At 42.6% G+C, this 23528-nt stretch overlaps 1 protein-coding gene across 4 annotated transcripts in view; it reads right to left on the reverse strand.

The window, feature by feature from the left end:
• The window catches only part of zfr (zinc finger RNA binding protein), a 29207-nt gene extending 5974 nt beyond the window's left edge, over positions 1–23233 (reverse strand). For 2 of the 4 annotated variants that reach the window (XM_080739499.1, XM_080739498.1), the window contains exons 1-16: positions 23185–23233; positions 22039–22120; positions 17203–17482; positions 14647–14785; positions 13623–13844; positions 12360–12601; positions 10555–10767; positions 9683–10022; positions 7059–7243; positions 6604–6723; positions 5952–6097; positions 5467–5629; positions 4976–5184; positions 4401–4551; positions 4119–4260; positions 345–442 (exon numbers count right to left, since the gene is read on the reverse strand). In XM_080739499.1, coding sequence (XP_080595625.1) covers positions 345–442; positions 4119–4260; positions 4401–4551; positions 4976–5184; positions 5467–5629; positions 5952–6097; positions 6604–6723; positions 7059–7243; positions 9683–10022; positions 10555–10767; positions 12360–12601; positions 13623–13844; positions 14647–14785; positions 17203–17482; positions 22039–22120; positions 23185–23221 — 2769 coding nt within the window. In that variant the 5' untranslated portion in view covers positions 23222–23233. Of the gene's footprint in view, positions 1–344; positions 443–4118; positions 4261–4400; positions 4552–4975; positions 5185–5466; positions 5630–5951; positions 6098–6603; positions 6724–7058; positions 7244–9682; positions 10023–10554; positions 10768–12359; positions 12602–13622; positions 13845–14586; positions 14786–17202; positions 17483–22038; positions 22121–23184 lie in introns of all 4 variants that reach the window. The other 2 variants (XM_080739497.1, XM_080739496.1) reach the window with 1 other exon arrangement.
• Positions 23234–23528: the final 295 nt, after the last annotated feature.

A 23528-nucleotide genomic window follows, 5' to 3' on the forward strand; every position in this document is an offset into this window, starting at 1 on the left:
AAAAAATAAATCAATGAAAATACAGTATTTATGGAATCAAAAAAGGGAATACAAGGATGCCAGTTCTTTTTTTAAGAGTAATATGAATAATTCTAATCAACTTAAAGGTTTAGCATCAATGTATAGCAACAGACATTAACCTGGACAGTTATTGTAATTCTAGGCGGCATCCTTGAATATTTGTATCGTTTTCAAATAGTTACGATTTTTTTTTCTTCATCAATTATCAGATGTTCATTTTTACCGTTAAATAAACGTTAAATCAAAAAGGGTAAAAAAAAGAATTAAAATGTTAATGCATAATCACATAAGGCTACAATAAGAAAGTAAAATGATGTTCCAACCTGGAACCACTTAGCGTGGCGCAGAGCAGCCAGGGCGTCAAGGCATTTTTGCCTGTCCAAGACGTCCGCTGGGTCTTTCACCATACCCGAGGTTACATCTAAAAATGGATTCGAATTGTCAAGATGGTGGATGAGGAATGGGTGTTTGACCAGGCCAGCGAGGCTGCCGAGAACAAACACATTGCCACACATACCAGGTGTTTTGTTGTCCCCTCCCCCTCCTTCCCATGACAATGCACTGTAGGCTGCTTCACAACTTTCAACCTGGCTGGCGCCCCTATTCTGGGCTTTGTTATATAAGGGTTAATATTATCAAAAGAACGCAAAAAAGAGCAGATCTACAAGCTCACAACCGGTTGCAGATGCAACAATTTGTGAGCTTGTAGATCGGCCATTTTCGCTATTCGTCGTACAATGAAGTATGTAGGGTTTAAGGGGGTAACAACAGACAATATATACGTATATATGCGCACTGGCCACTGCATCTTACGTCAACTTCGCCACCATATTAGTCCGGGAAACTTAAGTCGTAACTCCACTGCAAGAAATATGCCTGTGTCGTTGTAGTTCGGGCCGGGGCCATGTATATTTCTACCATGTTACCATTAGGCCTACCAAAGATAAGTTATTTTGGTATGAAACCCCACATATTTAACGTAACGCAAGTAGCATGTTCTCGTACGCAACATAACTACACGTGTGGCACAGTAAGGAGGCAAAGCTCGACCGGACCAATATGGCGGCCACATTGACGCATCACTTCAATGAACAGCAGTGGTCAATGCGGTATCTACGTGTATATAGATCTACCGTTAACAGCCTAAACCTTTTCATGTCCAAAAGAGTCACTTGGACCGATAACTGTACTTCGCACACTTCATGGCTACAGACACGTCTTTGAGGTTGAATGATGGATGTAGTTATAGTGGATTTGGCATTATGGTTATGTTAGATCATAGAAGGGATGTGTCTGTGTGTGAGATTAGGACCGGCGTACTTTGGTGGTGTAACTTATCTATATAGACAAAGCCAATATCATTTTATCAGGTGATTCAACAACTTAAAGAAAAAAAAAAAGAGGGGTTGAACAAAGCAATCTTACCAAGCAATGCTATACAGTAATAATTTCAAGTAGATCATTATTTGAATATTTGCGTGTTGCCAATCGGTAATTTGCCCTGATATTTCTATGTTAGGACAGAGGAGGCTGAATTTATACTTTGTCATAGGATGGTGTTGCATGCTGAAAATAGATTTCTTTTTTTTTTGGCATGCGACACCATCATACGATGAAGCATAGCTCAGGCTATGGGCCGGTACAAAACGGGCGGGGTCATGGTTGTTTGTATGGACATGGAGAAGAGGAGGAATTCATGAGCGCAGTAATGACTTCCTAGGATATGACCTGATAAATAAATGTGGCGTGGCTGGAGATAGATGGTAGGTGTGGCAAAGTGTTTGGGGTAGTGGGGGAAACCTTGGTCAAAAATCCTTCCGGAGCTGGCTGGGCCGCACCAAGCTTCTGACGGCAGACAGGTCATTTAAAGATGGATTTTTTTTTTTTGTGCGTTTCCTTTGCATTTCTTTTTTCTTTTCTTTTTTCCCCCCAAAAGAAATAAGAGAGAGGGACTTTGGGCTGGACTTGTAAGAATAGCTACGGATACAGAGGCAGCGATGCGTGCTGGAAAAAACAAAATAACAAAAACATGAAAGCTCCCAGCAAACAAAGGGGGGTTAGGACATCACTGCATGCATACCTAGCATCAGTAGGTTGGCAATAAAACCCCCAACAGTCATTGTATACCGATGGCTGTACCCAGGTCCAACCAAAGATTCCTCTGTCATAGTCTTCCTCCCTGAAGTTGACCAATACTCCCCCAAGGATGCTTGGAAATATATAGACTGAAAATGTCTAGCTTAAATGCAATTGCTTTACCCTTCCATTGCCATTAAATACTAAAATAAAAAACAAAGACAAAAAGACAATGGATTTTAACAGCATTATTCAACAATTAAATGTATAACGCACCCAATTTGAGCCCTAAGGTAAGAGTATGGAGAAGGACACCAGATCCCTCAGGGGAGCACTTCTGAACAGGGCACACCTCAGCATGGTGAGCTTCTCGTCATCACCAGACAAAAAGGAAGATTTGTTTCCTGTGGGGACACGTGACCCAGCTTCCGCCAACTAACATCCTCTCCCCGGCCGTTTGGAACTCTGCCCTGTGGCCTGTGGCCAAATCCTAACTTGACAAACGGATGTGCAATCCCAAACCTTCTCACGAATCCTCTGAACAGTTACACAATTTGTGAAAAATGTTCGAGTGGCACACAAGTGTGTCAAGTTAAAATTCTGCCACTTGCTAATCTGTTCTCCGCAATGAATGCCTTATTAATTTCTTTTTTTTTGCTTTTCATTAAGAAAATTAGAAGAGTATGGAGTTATCAAATCAGAAAGCTGTACCGACACAAAAGCATAGCTTGTAATTTAGATTTGTATCAGAGCAATGTCTGATTTGTAACTTGTATTATAATTTCTTAAAACAATATATATGTATAAAGTACAAATCTAAACAAGGCAACCTAGATATGAGCATATTACAGTAGTTGAGCGACAAAATAGGAAACTAAACTAGTCTATGGTGGAGTTTACATGAGCAATTTCGACCCCAACTGAATATTCCACTCTTCCAAACGAGAGCCCCCTATTGGTCACCAAGTATAAAAACATGGGAACCTACAGAAGTGCATAGTAGAGCCATGAGGCGTATCACTGTCCTTATCCATATGTCACATTGTGTGAGTTCATGGCCGTGAGATACGATTAGTGGGATAAGTCATTGCAGACAGTGTGACGTACACCCACAGATGGCCGGACTACAATAGTTTAGAGAATACTTTGCGGCTCAACTAGTAACACAATGTGTGGATGATCGACTATAGGGCTCCTGCATGTCATGCAGGGCCCTCATTACATCAAGTCAGACATCACAAGGGCACAAAACACAAACTTCAAGTCAGACATGGGCCCGGGTACAAATTTGAATGACAAGTTGTAACTAGGGTACAGCTTTTTGCGTTGATAGTAGCACCATAGAAGAGAAGTCCTTTATGGGGTAACAGCTAGAAGGACCCTGTGGTACTTGCTTTGTTGTAAGTGGAAACAGAATCCCCTTGAACACAGGAAACAAAAATGAATCTTACCTGGGAATAACTAGACTCAACACAATGCAAACACTGATCATGCGTTGTTTTAAAGGGATAGCATTTGAGAGGCACTGGAAAGTTACAGAGCAGTAGCCTGAGAGCAACGCTGCTGGCATCTTGACCCCCGCTGAACTCACTGTGATTAGAGAGCGTGCACCGCTGTTAACTGAAAAACTACCATGTGTCAAGTATATACTGAGGCTAGTTTTAGATCACAGCAAACTTTGACACACTGCAATCTAATCACATTGCAGAAAACGGCACAGGGGGACTGTTTGACCCGTAAAAAATTATAATAAAGAATAAAAAGGGGAAGAACCAAGACCATTTCGTGTTTGTATTCAAACTTGTGGTGGGCTTGGGAGAACAAATGGCTCATTCTAAAATCGCTACCCTTTTCTAAACCAACTGTTGATTCCTTAAGTGCCAGCAGGGTCGGGCTCTTCAGGACATGAATCAAAATATGGAAATTAATCTCATAGGGATGTGAGAGAGAGCGAGAGAGAATTGAGAGAAAGAGGAGGAGAGAAGAATTGAGGAAATAAAGGTCGCGGTGGCTTTCCCAACCTCCGTCCCGTCCGCCCTCCTCTCGGATGATGGGTGACGTCAGCGTGATGGTCACTTGCATCTTGGGCTCTGCGCCGGACATCAGGATGATGGCCGCTTCCTCGATAGAGCCTTTGACCTCGTATTTCTCAGGTGTAACAATCTAGAAAGGAAGACACGCAAGCAGACACCCAAGACCAATGACGTTAACGCTCATTGAGTGGCACGGTGGCAGACGTTGCACATCTGTAGGAGAGCTTTTAATCAAAAAATAAAATCAAGAATGTGACATTTGGGCAATACCGTCAGTTGCTTGGGAAGGTGCTCGACGATGCGGCTGAGGAGAGTCTTGGTGGGCTTCTCGGAGCAGAGGAGGACCAGGTTGACGTTCTTGTCCCCGCGAAGGAGGAGGCCTTTGGCCAGGACGCCCACCCTCATCACTCCCTTCAGTGCTCTAGATCGGACAAAGACAAAAACCATTTGTTTTTAAAACGAGCAGTGATTTCAATGTTTAAGTTTAAACTAGAGTTCTCAACGGGCCTGAAAAGCCCGGCCCTAACTGGGCCCTAATAGTAAGCATACATTTTAGGCCCTACCCGGCCCGAAAAAATGTTGGGTCGGGTATGGTCGGGTATGGTAAGAATTTGGAACTATCACAGAGTAAAAGTAATAAAATAAAAAAAATAAAAATCTTTTTTCATTGAGCCCAAGGCCCTACTCTGCCCGACTAATCAGCATACATTTTAGGCCCTACCCCAGCCTAAATGTCGGATCGGGTTCGGGTATGGTCGGGTTCGGGCAGAATTTGCGAACTCTAGTTTAAACACAGATCCACATGAGGAGTCAAAGACATTGAGGAGCTCTCTCAGACGCCGCACCTGTCTTTAGCGACTTCTTTCTTCTCCTTGTCTTCTTCCTTGACCTTGTCCTTGTCCTGGTCAGTGATGATGTCCGACACCAGCTTGAGAGCACGTTCAGTGATGGACACAATCTTCTGGATAGCTTGGAGTTCATCCTCCGAGGGATAAATGGCTGCATGCTTGGTCATTACGTACCGGTCGTCTGAAGAGTCAGGGCGACGAGGCGGCTGAAAAAAGAAAAGAAAATGTAAAGAAAACTATTCATTCACACGCCAATGAAGGAATCGCAATGAGGTTTATAATCTAGTACTCCAAATACTTTTCTCACTAGGCAATTCTGTAACATAACCAATAACTAGTGACATTGTAATGTAATGAGAGTTACTCTAGTAAAATTACCCAAAACTGTACAAAATTCAGATCTACAAGCTCCCAAGCCTCAGAAAAGCTGTGCCTTTTGAGCTTGTAGATCTGCCATTTTCACAGATTGCCTACTGCTCAGGACCTACCACGGGTCCCTGAGGCTGAGGGATGGGCATGCCTGGCCGGACCCCCAGGAGACCTGGTGGCCCCGGGGGCCCCTGAGGATAGCCTCCGTCGGGCATACGACGCCGGTCATCCCAGTGGTGCTCTTCTTCCATGCGTCTCCAGTACATGTCCTCTTCATAGCGCCTGGACAGGTAGAACAGAGTTTCAGAAAACAAAAACAAATGCAAAAAACAGTGACCTGCAAGTATAGCAGATTAGACAGAGAACGTCCAATAATTCAACACTTAAAATCTGTTCTTAATTGACTGGGGCCACCCAGGAGTCTATACTTGATGTCCTCCCGTTTTCCCCTCAAATCCTTTGCCCAAAATAGCCAATCTACAAGCTCGCAATACATTGTGATGTCATGGATCACCGTTTTCGCCAAATGTTTGATTGTTTTCCCCAGAATATGAACACGATAAAATGAACAAAATCATCAGCAGGTCCAAGGCTAGGTCTGCACCTCATTTCCATTCTCCAGCGCTCCTCCTCCTCTCTCCTCCTCCAGAACTCCTCCTTCTGCATCTGCTTCCTCATCTTCTCCTCCTGGATCTTGCGGGCACGGATGCTGGGCTTCACCTCCACCTGAAGGTCAGGGTTCACCTTTTTCTACAAGACCAGGAGAAGAGGAAATGTCACAGGACAACCACCTACAGTACAGTACAAGGTAACAAAACAACAAGAAAAAGGAGTAACAGACCATTTAGACCAGTGGTCCTCAAAGTGGGGTCCAGGGACTCTCTGGGTTCCTTTTGGGAGGTCTAAATTGATCCTTACAAGTATGTAACTCTGACAGTATACAAATGAAACCAAATGGACCCATAATGTATACCGTCAGAGTTAAGGGGAGACCTTGACATTTTTTAAGTTTGAGAACTACAGATTTAGACAAAAATGCAGGTTTTAAACAAATTCTGCAATGAATCTGTTTTAAAAATCCAACAGGATTTTTTATAAGGCTCCCATTGTATCAGGATATATACGATAATCTCTGTAAAGGCATATCGTGGAGACATTGTATCGTCTCAACGATATCACCATACCGCCCACCCCTACCAAAGATTATAAATTAGACATAGTAACCCATGTGCAAGCACCTATAGAAATGCACCAACCTTGTACTGCAGTCGATGCCTCCTTCCCTTCAGATGCATCTCCTTGGCGTTGGGATCATTGAAACTGCATTCACACAGCTTGCAGTGGAAGCGGATGACTTTGCCTTCATCGTTGCGGACCTAAAGAGACGGGTTCCACAAACATTCAATTCAGGGCTTGCCATTAACCTTTTGAGGCACTTGTCCCTTCGACAAGTACATTTCCCATTAACTTGTCCGGGCACAAAAGTCACTTGTCCGGATAAAAATGTAATGCATGCATAGGAGTCAGACATTGAAATAGAATAAATAACTAAAGGACTGCCAAACGACCCCCCCTTGCTCCCTCCACTCCATAGTCTGCATACAGCACAAAGAGTCACTTGTCTAATGGACAAGTACATTTTTAATGAGCTTGTCCGGCAGGATTTATTACTTGTCCCGGACAACAGGACAAGCCTTAATGTCAAGAATACCTCTTCAACGTAGTCGTGTCCAACAGGCGTCACGTCGTTCTGCAGTGCAGCCAGCGCAGCCGCTGACAGCGAATCAGAGATGTCGTTCTTAGCCTCTGGGGGAGCCATGGAGGGTGGCGCGGGCTTGGACGTCTCCATCGCCTTCGTCTCATCCGCTTTGGCCGTGGTCTGCAGTTTATTTCCTCCTGCAAGGGGGGAGAGGGGAGGGGTGGGTTATTTATTCTCAGACCATTGCTGTTGGGCACACACCTTGTATCTCATCTCAATGTTAAAATGTTATGTTTAGTTTTTCATAAATCGATGCCCTACTTTGTTGAGGAAATAGCCGATGCACACGTTCTGAGCTTTAGATTGCATTGGAAGTGAACAGCCAAATAACACACACACACACACACACACACACACACACACACACACACACACACACACACACACACACACACACACACACACACACACACACACACACACACACACACACACACACACACACACACACACACACACACACACGAGATTATTCATCCCAAATCTTGTAGATCAGCATGTGCTATGAGTAATGAGCATTACTACTTGACTATTTATCGTTTTTCTTTTGTTTTGTTCCCGGCTCCAGTGTGTAAATGTTACTCTGCTCATTTTTGAAAAGAGGACACATTTTTTATTATTATTTTGTCTCTTATACCAAGATGTATGTCTCAGGTTAAGACCGGTGTGAATGTGCATCTCCCAGTATGATACTGGTTTAACAACATTTAGGGTCTCACATCGACAACAGATTTCAACAAGCAGATATGGTTTATTCTAGAACTGTTTCTAGAGAAGAGCAGAATGGCATCATCCTGTCTCCACTAATGACTTCATCCTTAATGCTACAAGTACCAAAGCTATCGTTATCGTTATAAACTAAACAGACATTAGCATTAGTTAACAACCACTAATCGTAAATACAAAGAACCTAAAATATCTATTGATTGACCAATAACAATTTGCCAATAAAACATTTGATCATAAATCATCACATTCAAAGATTCTTAGCATCGGTTTACTTAAAACGGCTCGATTCTATTTTCCATTCATCTGTAATGAATGAAGCTTTGACAAATGGACAGCATACAAATGCAATAAATCACCCAAAAAAAGGAAAACGATGAAAACAATTTCCATTTTCAGGGGCCAGGAGTGAACTCACTACAGACATATTGAACTATTGGCCATTTGACTGTATAATAGTATATGGTTGGTTAAACTAGGTCATACACTTGTTATTCTACATGGGGCACAGAACTTCAAGAAATGTTGTTTGGTTTGGAAACACACGCCTGGTCGTCATCCATCACTACACAAGTTGGCAGAGATTCCAGACATTTGGCAGGTAGCCTTTGAGCACAAGGCACTCTCTGGGAAACCAGCTTCACTTATTAATGGCCAGTTTTAAACCACTTTCAAACTGATGTTCCCATTTCGGGCATGGCTAAAAATGTACAATTAAATAGACAATCTACAAGCTCAAAATATTGCAACACATTGTGAGCTTGGAGTTCAGCTATTTGTGCAATTCATTGTACAATGACGTATGTTAATGACTTGAACTGTATTATACTTAGTTGGCTGGGGTACATCAGGGGTCTGTACTTAGCCACCTTTAAATCTCTGCCGATCTACAAGCTCACAATGCCTTGTGACGCGTTGCGAGCCATTTTCAGAGATTGTTAGTGTGTTTTCGCTTAATGTTTGCCCACTTACGACAAGCCCATAATAGGGACGCATTTAGGATTCATGTGGTTGAACCGGTTTCATGGAGCTAGAATAATCAAACAGGAGTACAGCTTCAAAAGCACAGAACAGAGAACAAGGTGAACTATGACGTCAGTAGAGACGTCAACATTCAACAGCGACCCACTATACCTGTCAGACGCAATTATTTGAGATAATGGCAATCATTTGTGCATACAATAATCATCATAATCGTTTCCATGTTGAAAAATGTGTTGAAACATTTTCAGAAACAGTGGCGGCAGAGTATAAACTATTAAATATGAAGTTTTGCCCATAATAGGAGGGATTATAGATTTTTGGTACGGGTCGCTGTCTGTCATTTCATTTGTGTATTAAGTTCTTTGTCATATCTGCCCTGTGCAACTTCTGTTTATAAGGCCTGAAAGCCGCACAATTACCTTGCTAATCGCAAATTATTTGTATGCCAATTAATCGCCAATTTAACGTCATAATTGTGACAGCTCTGCAGTCAACGACGACCAACTAACCCAGTGTTTTTTGTTTTCACCCCAGATTAGCTTAATGTGCAACATTGTTCTCACTCCGCAGTAAACAAAGCACATACATTTTAAGAGTATAGGGGGTATATGCACATTTCTAAAATGACAATTTAAGGACTTTTTAATACCTCTAATAAGACAAATTAAACATTGGCCAAATTGTCAAATATTAGAGGCAGAAATTGTGAAAATACCATATCTACATGTAGATCTGCTATTTTCATAACAGAACCGTAGTTATACAAAATGTCAACTCTTAGTGCTCGTTAGGGTGGGATCCCCAGTTAAAATATGATTATTTTGGGGGTCGCGGCCTGAAAAGGTTGATAACCACTGTATACTAACCGACAAAGTTGATCTTGGGGGCGGTGGAGGCCTTCTTGATGGGGGCGGTGGAGTTGGCAGACGACAGACTGCTGCCCAGCCCGCTCTTGCCGAGCGCCCCCGCTCCCCCGCCGCTCACTATGTTGACGGGCTTCAGGTAGGAGGAGTTGTGGGTGGAGGCGGAGGCATTGGAGGAGGAGGAGGAGGAGGTCATGGAGGACAGGGAGGAGGAGGTGGTGCTGGAGGAGGAGGATGACAGGGTCTTGCTGGGGGCGGCCGTGGTGGAGGAGGAGGTCTGGGTGACCACGCTGGGCTCCGTGGAGGGGATGGGCTTCCCCAGCTTGGTGTGGAGCTTCACCACCTTGGGAGGGACACAAGCAGGGATGGGACCATAGTAGTTATTATCCGTTTATCGCAGTGGTTCACAAACAATGACATTTGAAGGTCTCCCCTCAACTGTGACAGTGTGCAAATGGAACCAAATGGACCCTAAGGGGTCGGTGCCATGGCATTGGTACGAAGGTTCATTAGTCCAAATTTGTTAAGAATACTATGCCTAACCCTTACCTCAGTAACCCTAACTAAATTCGGACTAATGAACCTTCGGACTAATGAACCTCCCGACTTATGGGCAGTCCCCAAGGGGTCCATTTGGTTCCATTTGCACACTGTCAAAAGTTACAGACTTGTAAGGGTCAATTTAGACCCCCATAAAGGAACCTAGAGATCCACTTTGAGACCCACTGGTTTATCGGCCTGGTACCACTTAAACCCTACTTGGAAATAACATACTTGATAGTCTTTTTTCACTCTACCAAAGCTCCAAGCTCACACGTTGAGCTTGTAGATCTGCTATTTTTTTTTCTTCTTTAAAATAAAGTATACTTTTTTACCTTCTGATGCTTGGCTCCACGGATGTGCGCGGCGTAGGCGTCGGCTCCGGTGCAGGAGACGTCACACAGCTCACAGCGGAGCTGGTTCTGGACGCCGCGGGCAGAGCTGCTGGTTCCCCCAGCGCTGCTGGCACTGCTGCTGCTGCTCTGGGACACCTTGAGAGCCGCCTCCTTCTTCTTATGCTTCTGGCCCTCCAGGTGCTCCTTGTAGGTCTGGTTGGAGAGGCAGGGGGAGGGGAGGGAGGGGAGGTTTACTAGGCCTGCGTTTGAGACACCATTACTTTGCTTCAAACGTAGGACTGCTCCTTGTATGACTGGTTGGAGAGGCAGGGGGAGGGGAGGTTTACTACTATACCTGCATTTAAATTTAGGCCTAGGATCATTGAATGCTTTAACTATTGAAAAATAGCAGATATACAAGCTCACAGCGCGCTGCGAGCTTGTAGATCTGCTATTTTTGAAAAATCGTGAAAATTAGAATTTTGACCCGATTCTATAAGTGTCTTTTGAATCCTTCTAAGGTTTTTTTGAAAAACCTATGTTTCTATGTCAGCAATCTGGCTAGCCATCGTCAAAGAAAAGGTCCTTTTCACTTAACTGGAGCTCAGTTAGTCTGTTCTTGAGAGACTACTATGTCAGTGGTTCTCAAACTTTTTCATGTGAAGGACCCCCAAAATGATGTATTTGGCCACGGACCCTCATCTCAAAATATTTCGTTCCAGGGACCACCCAGAAGCAAAATTTGAGTTACAAACGTTCGCTTTGAAAATACATATATTCAAAGATTTGCACACATTTTTACGACTTAAAAAAAAAAATAGCAGATCTACAAGCTCGCAGCGCGCTGTGAGCTTGTATATCTGCAATTTTTTAATGGTTAAAGCATCCAATAATTTTAGGCCTAAATGAGTTAAGACACCATTACTTGCTGCAAACGTAGGACTGCTCCTTGTATGACTGGTTGGAGAGGCAGGGGGAGGGGAGGTTTACTAGGCCTGCGTTTTAGACACCATTACTTTGCTTCAAACGTAGGACTCATAATGCATGGCGTATTGGCGTTTCAGCATACATTTGAGCTGAAATGTATAAATCAATTTCTGTGCTTTCGTATTGAATATATATTCCCCTGCTGCCAAGACCTGAGGCTGTTTCTACAAATGCCTTCTAAAATCATTAGTTAAGTTAAGAGTTAAGATCTGTTTATTTGACAGGGACCTTGCTCATTAATGGACATGTCAGTTTTCACTTCAATGTAAATGAGCCAGATTTAGCCCGCTGTGGGCTAATTTCCATCTGCAGTCCCTGGACCCCCATTGGTGGTGATCAACCCCCCCAATCCAACCCTTGATGCTGAGTGCCAAGCAGGGAGGCATTGGGTCCCATTTTTATAGTCTTTGGTATGACCCGGCCGGGGAATTGAACCCCCGACCTCCCAGTCTCAGGGCGGACACTCTAACCACAAGGCCACTGAGCTGTTCTCACACTTTCAAGATTTTTCACGATGTTCAAAAATAGATGTACAAGCTTGCAGTGTGGCACAAAGTCCCACGCTGTGATCTGCCATTTGTGAATAGCCAAAGCTAAAATGCTTTGGCTAAAAATGCAGATGCTTTCTCATCAAACTAATTTGGTCAGTCTAATAAGTAGAATTGATATACAGCTTTTCAAGGTAATCAAAACAACCTTAGCTTTCTTTCTTTTTATACATTTTGCTCTATAAAGACATCAACTTCTTCAAAGTGGTTGAGATCGTCAGGCATCAAACACCAAGGACTACAGGGACCCAATGTGTTGCGTACGCTCACCTGCGGGCCAGCACAGCTGATCTTGCACACGTCACAGTAGTGGATCTGAGGGGGTTTGGGGGGCTGCTTGGGCCGCAGCTGCTTGGTCTGGAAGGGTGGCTTCTTGGTGAAGGTGCTGCCCGTCCAGGCTGCCGTGGCTGCTACCGCGGCCACCGCCTGCTTCTGCTGCTGCTGCTGTTGCTGCTGGTAGTATGTGGAGGCGGCGGAGTACACCGCAGCCTCGTAGCCACTGTAAGACGTACCTACAGGGAAAGGAGGAGAAGCAGGGATGAAGACATACTGTATGTTTTAAATAATTTTACCACTGTGAAGGCTTCCTCTTCAATCTCAAATGTGCATTCTAACTAAACTAACTCACAACGCCTCGCAGCGCAAGGCATGAGCTTGTAGATCTGCTATGTTTGGCTAATGTTCCACTCGAAATAAGGATGCTAGTGGTTAATGTAAAAAACAAAAAAAAAAACAAAAAAAAAAACATGATCATATCACACAAAGGTTTGGCGGCCCCCTGTTGTAACTCTGAGGACCCCCTAGGGGTCCCGGACCCCCTGCAATAAAGCATATTTGAAATGAATGTAATATATGGCCTGCCAAAAGATTTACAATTGTATTCACAGGGTAGCTGTAATTAATTAATCACGATTCGTAAATATGCCCAAAATATACAGATTTTAACTGTAGCCTATTTGGTTAACATTTATTATGGTAAATTATCCAAATATATGATAGCAGCTGATAAAAACTAACAATCATCCATAATGAATGAAATAATTACATTTAATTAATGTATTTACAGACAGCTAATAATATACGTGTGCGCGCGTGTGAGATATTGGTTAAAATAATAAACGCGTTGCACAAGACCGATGAGTCTCCCCGTGACACAACTACTTGTATCGCTTTCCATGTGAATGCATTGAAAAGAAATTATCAAAATGATTTCCACCCAACAAACGATGCCTTGAAACTTAATCAAACCCTATTTACTTAGTTGAATGGGGTCCCCCAGGGCTCTATACTAGGTCCAGTCCTATTTTCTATGCCATTTGTCGTTGGGTGCAAGTGGATAATACATTGGAGAAATCAGATCATACCACAGACGTTCATCTTTCAACTTAAAATGATGGCAACCAGATCAATTAAATGCATTGCTGCAGCTCACATATCCCATTACATTGCTTGACTAAGTTTGGGTTTTCTATGCGGTTATAAATTGGATGAACAAATCTTTCCCCGCAGTGACTGCTGCTGGCATTTCCTTACCAGAATATGTGACGGCGTTGGTGCTGTAGGTGGGGCTCTGGGAGTACGAGGGCACGACGGAGGCGCCCGCAGCGGGTACGGGCTGCACGGTGGACGACACCGGGTAGATGGAGAAGGTGGAGGTGGCCTGGCTGGGCGTGGCCGGTTTGATAGCCGTCACCTGTCGCGTCTGCTGGGTCTGTGTGTACGGAGTCATCCCTTGCGTGTAAGCCGGTTTCGGGGCTATGGGGAAATAAGAGGAGAATTAGTACAAAACAACTTTTATTTTAGTTTTTAAAGGTCAAATGAAAAGGTCGCAACACTAAACTTATCCAATAACCAGTGCGGGAAATAAACAAGATTTTATTGTTCTTTGTCCTTAATAAACTGGTTTTGGCATCAGTAGCTATGAGTGTGCCGTGACTTTGTTTTAAGAAATAAACAGTCATGAGTCAAACACTGGTACATTTTGAACTTAGGTGGTAGCCAGGTTCGACCTCCCGTTGTCCCGACCTCCCGTTAACATTCACCAGGTTAGCATTCACCACCGTCGGCAGGTTAGCATTCACCAGCAATTGTTTTACTGAGGTTAGGGTTAAGGTTAGGTGGTCGGGTCGGAAGAATGGGAGGTCGGAGGAATGGGAGGTCGGAACTATGACACGGCACCAGCCAGCAATAATCATCGGCTTTGTTTCTTTCTCCCCAATTTAGTCATTGCCAATTAGAACTGGCAACATGTTGTGGGCATGTAATTTCTTTCAATAGTTGCAGATCGACATGCTTTCTTGTGAGATACACTTCTTTTTCCTCCTTTCTTTTAAGTCACGTCACACTAGGAGACAACTGACCCACAAATGAAAGCAAGGTACATTTGCTTCCATGTGTACACTCAAGAGTTATGGGAGTCCATAGCCTAATGGGAGTCCATAGCCTAATGCATACCTAACTGGAGGTCATAAAGATTTTAAAAGAGTATTTTCTTCACCAGTAGTAGAGGTAGTAGTCCAGTGGTGTGAAGAGTAGTCCAGGGGTGTGTTGAGCGTACCTGTCTGATAGTAGGACTCTGCCACTGTCTGCTGGGGCTGTGCTGCAGCCACAGCTGATGAAGCTATGGGCTGTTGGTAGTATTGCTTGGGGTCATAAGCAACAGCCGGAGCTGTAGAGCGCACATACGAATATGTGTCCTGCAGAAGACAAAATGAAATAAAGCGATGTTATAGTATAAGCTGTTTGGAAAACCATACCTGCTCTGCTATGTTTCATAGTACAGTCTCACAACCAATGTATTATTATTTTCAAAACAATTAACATTGGACACAAATAAATACAAGGAAATGTAGAAAATACACAACACAAACTGAAATGTCAAGCTTAATGGCAGCTTTTCCTTGCGGTTGATTTTATCATCTTGTTAAAAAATACAAGCAGCGATCTGCCTCATGACAAATGAGCCTTTAGGTACTCTAAACCACATCATTTCATAGTTTGTGCGATACATGGTCACCGCTGATTACCATGGGGAATCATGCTGTTGTCAAAACAAGCAAACTCTCCTCCTGCTCCTCGTGTGAACTAAAATGTGCATTTGTTGGCCTAATACCTGTACAGTGTTTCTCAACCACTGTGCCTGGGGACCTTTGGTGTGCCCCTGAGAAGGGTCAAGTGTGCCCCTTGCGGTGCAAGGCGTTGTGTGCTCGTACATCTGCTGTTTTCACTACTGTTCTGCGACAGCCTTGTATGATGAAGCAGGGCTTTACTTTGCGAAGAAACGTACAAATTTGAAACATGGAGATACAAGGTTTCTTCCCGACAGTGACGATATTTACACCCCCGTATTATGTTGGTGTGCCCATGGATTCTTGGGACATGAGAAGTGTGCCCATGCAGAAAAAAGGTTGAGAAACACTGGCCTAATAGATCAAATGAGAATGCTTAGGAGTCTGCATCTCAACCCAGAGACATTAACTGTATAACAGCTGTAGGATAAACCCTATTGAAGCTTGTATCGCAATATTGGTATCGGTCCATTTGACCATGCAAATAAATCCGTAACCGGCCAAAATCGTGCATCCCCAAGATCCTTGCTAAATGAAAAAGCAAAGAGAATAAAGAAGAGGAGATTTATGTGTGGCATTCAGCTGCTTTGTAATAACTGAAGCATCTGGACACCAGAAGGACGATATGAAAAGCACAGTACATCATACAGCTTCTTTCAATCTGTCTGACTGGAAAACAAACTAGATCTTAAATCAATTCTAACACAGCTATGACGCCAGCAATAGATCACATCTTGATGCCTGCCCACTTTCCAGAATTCTGCCCTTTCGAAGTAGGAGCAGGAAGAGCAGACCAAGATTGAGACACAAAAAAAAGAATGTAAAAAGTTGTGAGCATAGATTTGCAAGCAAGTCATGTCAGTGTTCTAGTAAATAACCTAAGTTATTGACAACTATAGATTTGTATATAAACTCATATTAATAACTCATTTGCTGCCAAAAACGAGGAACCCGAGAATTTCGCGATGTACCTCCCTGCCATGCCCGAGGAACCCGAGAATTTTGAAAAAAAAAAAAAAAAAAAAAAAAAATCAAAAAAGATTTTTTGACCCCAAAAACGATAGTAGGCATGATAGCGATCGCGAAATCGCATGTTTAACCCCCATAGCAACCCCATCTTTCAAGCATGGCAGCCATTTTTGTTTACATTATAGGAAAACATAGTGGCTGTTAACTCATGAATGCCTGAACGGATTTCCATTCTGATTTTTTTGTTTGAAAGCTGTGAGCAATGTGGACACACGTGGTGCATGATCTAGGCATGGGTGTGCATTATCCGTGCACTACTGATTACATGGAAGTCTATGGAGACTCATGGCAGGATTGGAGTACGAAGGTATTGTTAAATGGCAGCAAGTGAGTTAATGAATATAGTCACACACACACACACACACACACACACACACACACACACACACACACACACACACACACACACACACACACACACACACACACACACACACACACACACACACACACACACACACACACACACACACACACACACACACACACACACACACACACACACACACCTTTAGTGTGATGTCACAAGTCATGAGCACAGGGTCATGTTCATTTTGGACAATCAAGTTTCAAGTCAAAAGAAGATGAGTAAAAGAGTGTCTATTCTGCATTATTAAAATAAATTCACAATCTACAAGCTCACATGTCAAAGCATTGTCAGACTATCAGCCATTTCCGTTATTGTTGCCTAAAATGCATGTTCAAAATAGGGATGCCAGGTTTAAAGTACTGTTGGAACTTCACAGTACATCATATTAAAATCCATACATTTTATATTGATTAATCTTTGCACCCGATTTATTTAAAGAGACAGGCAATCTGACTGCTCTGTGTGTACAAAAGCTTTGACGGTCATATAATCATTGTGTCAATATCTGTGAAAATGATCGGGTTCATTTTTAGATGGCATTTTATGGCCTTTATCGGCAGTCGCCAATATGTTACCGACATTATCGTGCGTCATTATTTAGTATGCATTTCCATACAGATGAGGTGGTGCAGGGAGCTTACGATACCTGGTAGTTCTGAGAGGTGACTGGAGGTGGGGGTGGAGGGACTTCGGGTTGGCGCTGGGCGTAGGCGCTGTAGTCTGTGGCAGCGTGCGTCGGCTGGTAGCCTCCATACGCTGCTGCGGTGGCAGCCGCCACAGACACCGGTGCCTGCCGCACAGCTACAGTGGCAGCAGTGGGGGCATAGGCAGCCGCCACGGTATGAGCTGCCACTGGGGCCTGGTGCACGGTGTAGCTGGCAACCGTGGTTGGATGGGTGTAGGGTACCCCGGCTACCTGCTGCTGACTGGAAGGAAACAAGAGTAGGGTCTCAACCAGTGTTGATTTTGACAGCAAATCTTGATTTAAGGCCTATTCCCACTGGGCGCAATAGCGATAAAGATTACAAAATATATCATTCTCATTTGAAGTGGATAGCAGCATCCACACCACAACGATAAAGACAACGATAGCTTTACGAAATCGTTTGGATCACTTTTCCGCTTTGGATCATGACAGATAATTATCATTATCGCGCCCAGTGGGAATGGGCCTTAAGTTTAGTGAGTCTTTTGAATAAAACGGATTTAGTTTAGAATAAAAAGTAGTTTCGATCTACAGGCTCACAACGTGCTGTGCTGCGACGCGTAGTGAGATTGTAGATCGGCCATTTTCAGCATGCAACGAAGAGTATTTACATTGAGTCGACTAAAATCTAGACAACTTTTCAGATGACACTAAAATGTGACAAAACTAAATTATGTTTTACTCAAGACTACAACTAAACTAAATCAAAGGCTGTTATTCAGAGCGCAACACCCAAGCACAAACAAATCAAAAAATAAAATGACTTTTCTTTTAGTTCTACAGGATAATTTCTCCACAAGTCCCCCTCACTAACATTTAGTCTGTTTTTTATTTGTTGACAAAATTGTCACTATAGATGGTCTTAGTTTTAGTCACCGTAACTTGGTTTTATTTTGTTTTGTGTTATCAGAGAAAAAAGGTAAACGAACATCTTTCGTCATAGTTTTAGTCACACCCACTGGTCTTAACTGCGTTCCCTCAGGCACCCACATTTTGTGTTTTATGTTGTGACATGACTTCCAAGTGTTGGCACAATATCTATGGACCAACCAACACAGTGTTGTTTTACAGCCATTTACTCAAGATATCCCAAGTAACGCAGGTTAACCACTCAAGCCTGACAAAGTCATGCGATAAATATAGGAACATCTACAAAGCTTAAAAGGCCCAGTGCTCATCCTGAAAGCCCTGTGCATTTCAGGCTGTCTGACTTGTGGGAGGCATTTCGTCTGAATTAGCCAGTTAATAATTCAGATCGCTTCCTTGAGGTTCTTCCACATTTTGTCCAATAGCTCCCTTGTTGCCATGGCAGCCAGCATCCAGCCGAGTATGGCAAATGTGTCAACAATCAAGTTTCTTATTATTCCCGTACAGACGAGGCCAGGCGGGAATGCTGAATCAAGGCCAGTGATGTTAAGCGTTTTCAATGTAGTGAGAAGTCCCAAGGAAATATAATGGGTCCCCAAGAAAATGTGTTTTGTCTCTGATCTTAAAGGGTTATATGATTTAAGTTATATGCATGCATGTACATGCGGTGCCATGGCATTGGTCCGAAGGTTCATTAGTCTGAATTTGTTAAGAATACTATGCCTAACCCTAACCTCAGTAACCCTAACTAAATTCGGACTAATGAACCTTCGGACTTATGGGCAGTCCCCTGTACATGCATGCATGTAGAAATGATAATTAAACGCATTTGACACATTTTAAAACTTCACAAATGTCACATCAACCTGAGCTGAGACATTTTATTTTATATTTTTATATTTTTAATTATATTCGATGATCGTTTGCATAGAAAATAGTGCATAAAACAATGCATGTTAGAAGAACAGGTTTGTACTCATCACCAATGTTTTCTCAGACTAGTTTAACTGTCAATATAAAACATTGTGCAGTAGATTCACTGCCCACTAATGAAATATAAGCCTTACGATTGATTGCACACCATTATACCTTTATGTGTGATGAAAAAAAAGCGGGGGTACAAGAAGTACAGCTGAAAGACAGGCACTTCACAAACTCTACTGGCACAATATGTCCTGTTTGGCTTTCCAAATCAAATGTACGAGGTAAGAAAGCATCACATTGTAATGTGATGCTAGTGTGTAGATTAGTTGCTGTACATCGGTGACACAGACACACGATTTGACTGAGAAAGTGTCTGCTTTGAAAATACTGGAGACAGACTTGTTGTCAGCCTCACTCAGTCCCTCAAGACTCGAGGGAGCGTCAGCAGTGTGAGGATATAACACAGCGTCAGCGACAGTTCAGTGTGACTTGCCTTCAGAAGTCATCAGAAAATAAGTTAACGTTAGCAGCAGGCTGTAATTGATTATGTAATGTCACTGCACTGGTGCTAAAATTGGCTAAATCTACAGTGTAATTGCATTACCACGCATTTAAAATCGAATTAATTATCACACGTCTAATGAGCTGTCTGCCCACTCCTATTTCACGGTGGTACACAATCGGACGGTTGTGTGTGTGCGCGTGTGTGTGTGTCTCTCTCAGTGGTGCATTTGTCCAGGGGCCCAAGAGCTGAGTTAACAGAGAGAACCATTGCCCAGGCTGATAACCCTAGAGATAATAGCGTTGGATTTGCATGAAAGAGCTTTCGGCAGCAGGGAAACTGTTCTAGCCATCCATTTCCAAAACACTTCCAAGAATGTGCCCATCAAATGCTTAAAGATACAGTACAGAACCAGTTGTTCTGAATAAATTGGTTAGGTTGTTTAAAACATAAGCGTCAACTCATTAACAGTGCAGCATGGATAATTAACAATCAAGGCTTGATTAGACTTGCCATAGGCACGAGTGCCTATGGCAACGAACAAGACTTTATGTCGATGTCAACCCCTTGCTCTGACCCATTTTGGCAGACCTGACATACGCGTTTTAACAAGATACAGGCCTATGTGAATGCAAGTTTCATTTTAAGATAATCTGAAAATGTATAAAAGACTTCTCATATGCAGAGTTGTACATTGAAAATCAATATTAATAATTACAAAATTATTATATTTCAAGTTGGTGTCGCACTACCGTTTTGTAGCAAGATATAACATTTCACATCTTATTTTCCATTTTTGCTGCCAAATTAAAGGGGGCCTGTCACCTAAAGGGTTACGGTCACTTTAAGAATTATCTTAAAAAACAAGTTAATATTTGTATGATGTCATTGTGGGGATGTGCAATTATAAGCCAATCAAATTAATTGTCTGTATAGCCTGACTGTATGACTACTTACTGTACTGGTCAGCTGTTGTTGGGGGGTGAGGGGCAGATTACACTGCGACATGAGCTTCAGACTGTTTTAGACCGTTTTCAGAGAAGCTCATGTCACAGTGTAATCTGCCCCTCAACCCCTTTAGGTGACAGTACCCCTTTAATAAGTCTAGGTATAATTAATATTTATTCAATTTGTTTCTCTGTAATGCATGCAGATTTTGATCATACTGGTATTGGATCAAATTATTGCTGAGGATTATATTTCATTTACTGTACTATTCAAATTAAATGTAGGTGGAACAAATAATCTACCGTTAGTCATTTGTTGACTTAAGCATTTCCTATTCAAAGATACATAATATCGAGCTGGGAAAGTGTTAAAATCCTTGTCAAGGTTATTTTTTCACACTTACGTTTTTATATTCACTTTATTTTATAAAGATGTACTTCCAAAACTGTTGGGTCAAATTATGCAAGCATGGAAATAATGCGTAAAACAAGCTTTAAATGCTACTGCTTTTCTTTGCGTTGGAAAATAATTATGTTACCATTACATTTTGACAATGTGCAAGTTGACAATTATTGATATAACATTAGTTTACATTTTACAGGGACAATTGTATAATATATATAATTGTATAATTAATAGTCAGCAATATAATAAATACCAATATACACAATTTGTACTAATTATAAATTAGTTTTAGTCAGTTAATGCTTGAAAGAATGAAGATTTCTTTACCTAAGCATTTGACCTAATTTCACAATAATGGAACCACTAAACACGCTCTAAGAAGAGGGATTCCCCGCTGTGGTTAGGGGAGACATTAGTGCACTTGTGTGCTTCAGGCAGGACCAAATGGATGAGTAGAGATCGCCTCCGACCACTACTAGGCATTAGTTATACTTTAACACAGTGGTACCCAAACTAGTGAAAATATCTATTATCTATAAGCTCACAACATGTCGTGCCACGTTGTGAGCTTGTAGATAGGCTATTTTCACTACTTCTGAAACATTTGTCTTCTAATTTATGGAATTTCTTTGATTTATTATTTATTAATTACTTTGAAAAATCATTGCATTTTGAAATGAACATTTTTAGATTTTTGGGGGAATGTTTTGAAAAAATGAAAACCAAAATGTAGGGGAAAAAATAAATAATAATAATAATAATAAGGGATCCATAAATTGGTCCCGACCCAGTGTTGGGGGAACCAGGGCTTTGACATATTCAACCATAACAGATTGGTCAAAATAACGTTTTATTCATTCAAACAAACCATTCAGATTCTAGTACGCAGCAGTTAGCTGCTGTGGTGAGAGTCGGAGAGAGAGAGAGCAGCCTGCCGCAGCAGCAGAGACTGCGGCCCCCTCCCCCAACCTGGAACAATGGCGAGCAATGGTGGGGCATCACCATCATCCACCACCAATGTCACCAATAAATGATGTGTGCGACATGAAAGCAGATGCAGCCCCGATGCAAAGCGACTCGGGACGGGGTGGCAAAACAATCCCAGCCTCCTGCTCTCCTCTTAGACTTACCTGTACTGCGCAGCACCACCGTGGGTAAATCCAAAGTAGTTGCCGGTAGCCATTTTGGCATCTTCACCAAGCCGGCTGGGCACTGTGTGTGGAAGAGAGACAGAGGGTGAACCATCATAGCTACATGCTAACGCTGCACTAAGCTATAGCTATTACCATCATCAATGGTGGTGGTGGTGGTGGTTGATACTTTTACTTAAACATACTCAGATGTTTAAGTAAAAGTATCAATACTGCAGTATAGATGTACTGTTACATTGTAATAGCAGGGTCCCTTGCTGCTTGTAACCCTGTAACAGTTACAAGTGCGGAATTCCAAAATCTACCTCTAGTATTAAAATGTACAAAAGTATTGGCAAAATGTACTTAAAAAAGTATAATTTTCATATATTAAAATGTATACAATATTTTGAAAATGGCAGATCTACAAGCTCGCGACACAAAGTAACAAACGTTTTCAAATGAATGTCGTGGAGTAAAGTCGCTCTGGATTAAGAAGAGCGTCTGCTAAATTCCCTATAATTGTACAATATTTGCCTCTGAGGTGTAGTGGAATAAAAGTACTTGACGTTGGAAATGCCCAAGTAAAAGCACAAACACCTCAAAATGTAAGGATTTAAAGTAGTACAGTATTTGGGTAAACGACCGTACTTGGTTACTTCACATTCACAGTACACCACTGCTAAGCTAACCGTTAGCATGTTAGCTCCACGGAGGAGAGCCAAAATGCTAAAGCTATCGGCAGCATTTAGCTCCAGAGTGACTCTGGAGGTCGGGGAGAACCCAAGCGACGCGACGGTGTTGTCGCCGCGAGCGAGCCGTGAAATAGCAGACCTACAAGCTCACAACGCGTCGCGGAGGCGACGCGTTGTGAGCTTGTAGGTCTGCTATTTCACGGCTCGCGCGACACTAGAAAGCTACGCTAACGTTAGTTAGCACGGCGGCTAACGGCAGCGGAGAAGAGCCAGGCGGACGGGACGCCGCGGTCTCACCTCCTCACCGGGGGGACTCACCCCTCCAAGGGCACACGAACCTACCGATACATAACGCTCCGTTATGAGTGTTTCTGAAGCTAAAGGAGCTCCATGTATTGTGGACATGTTTGCGGTTATTATGAAATAAGAACGTTATATATTATATACTCACCATAGGTGAAGGACACTACTGGACATATGGGAATCATTGGGGTTCTGTTCTTTCTGTGACGACGACGAGCGAGCGAACCTAATATTTATAAGCTCTGTTGTGCCCGGAAACGTAGCTCCGATGTGCGTAGCGCGTGCGCAGGACGGTGCAAGCCCAGGGGTGCGTGGGTTTTGTAGTTCTTATTGTTTTTATTTCGTTTCCCTGTAGCAGTAACTAGTAATAAGAACATACAGTTTATAGTTTATTACCTCCTCAAAGAATCAGAAATCTAACCAGGAAATGGTTATGCCTGCATTAACGTTAAAATATGTTATACATCTGATAAATTAACAAAAATGTAACAT

Source organism: Nannobrachium achirus, assembly GCF_963921795.1.
Source record: "Nannobrachium achirus genome assembly, chromosome: 12".
NCBI lineage: Eukaryota > Metazoa > Chordata > Actinopteri > Myctophiformes > Myctophidae > Nannobrachium > Nannobrachium achirus.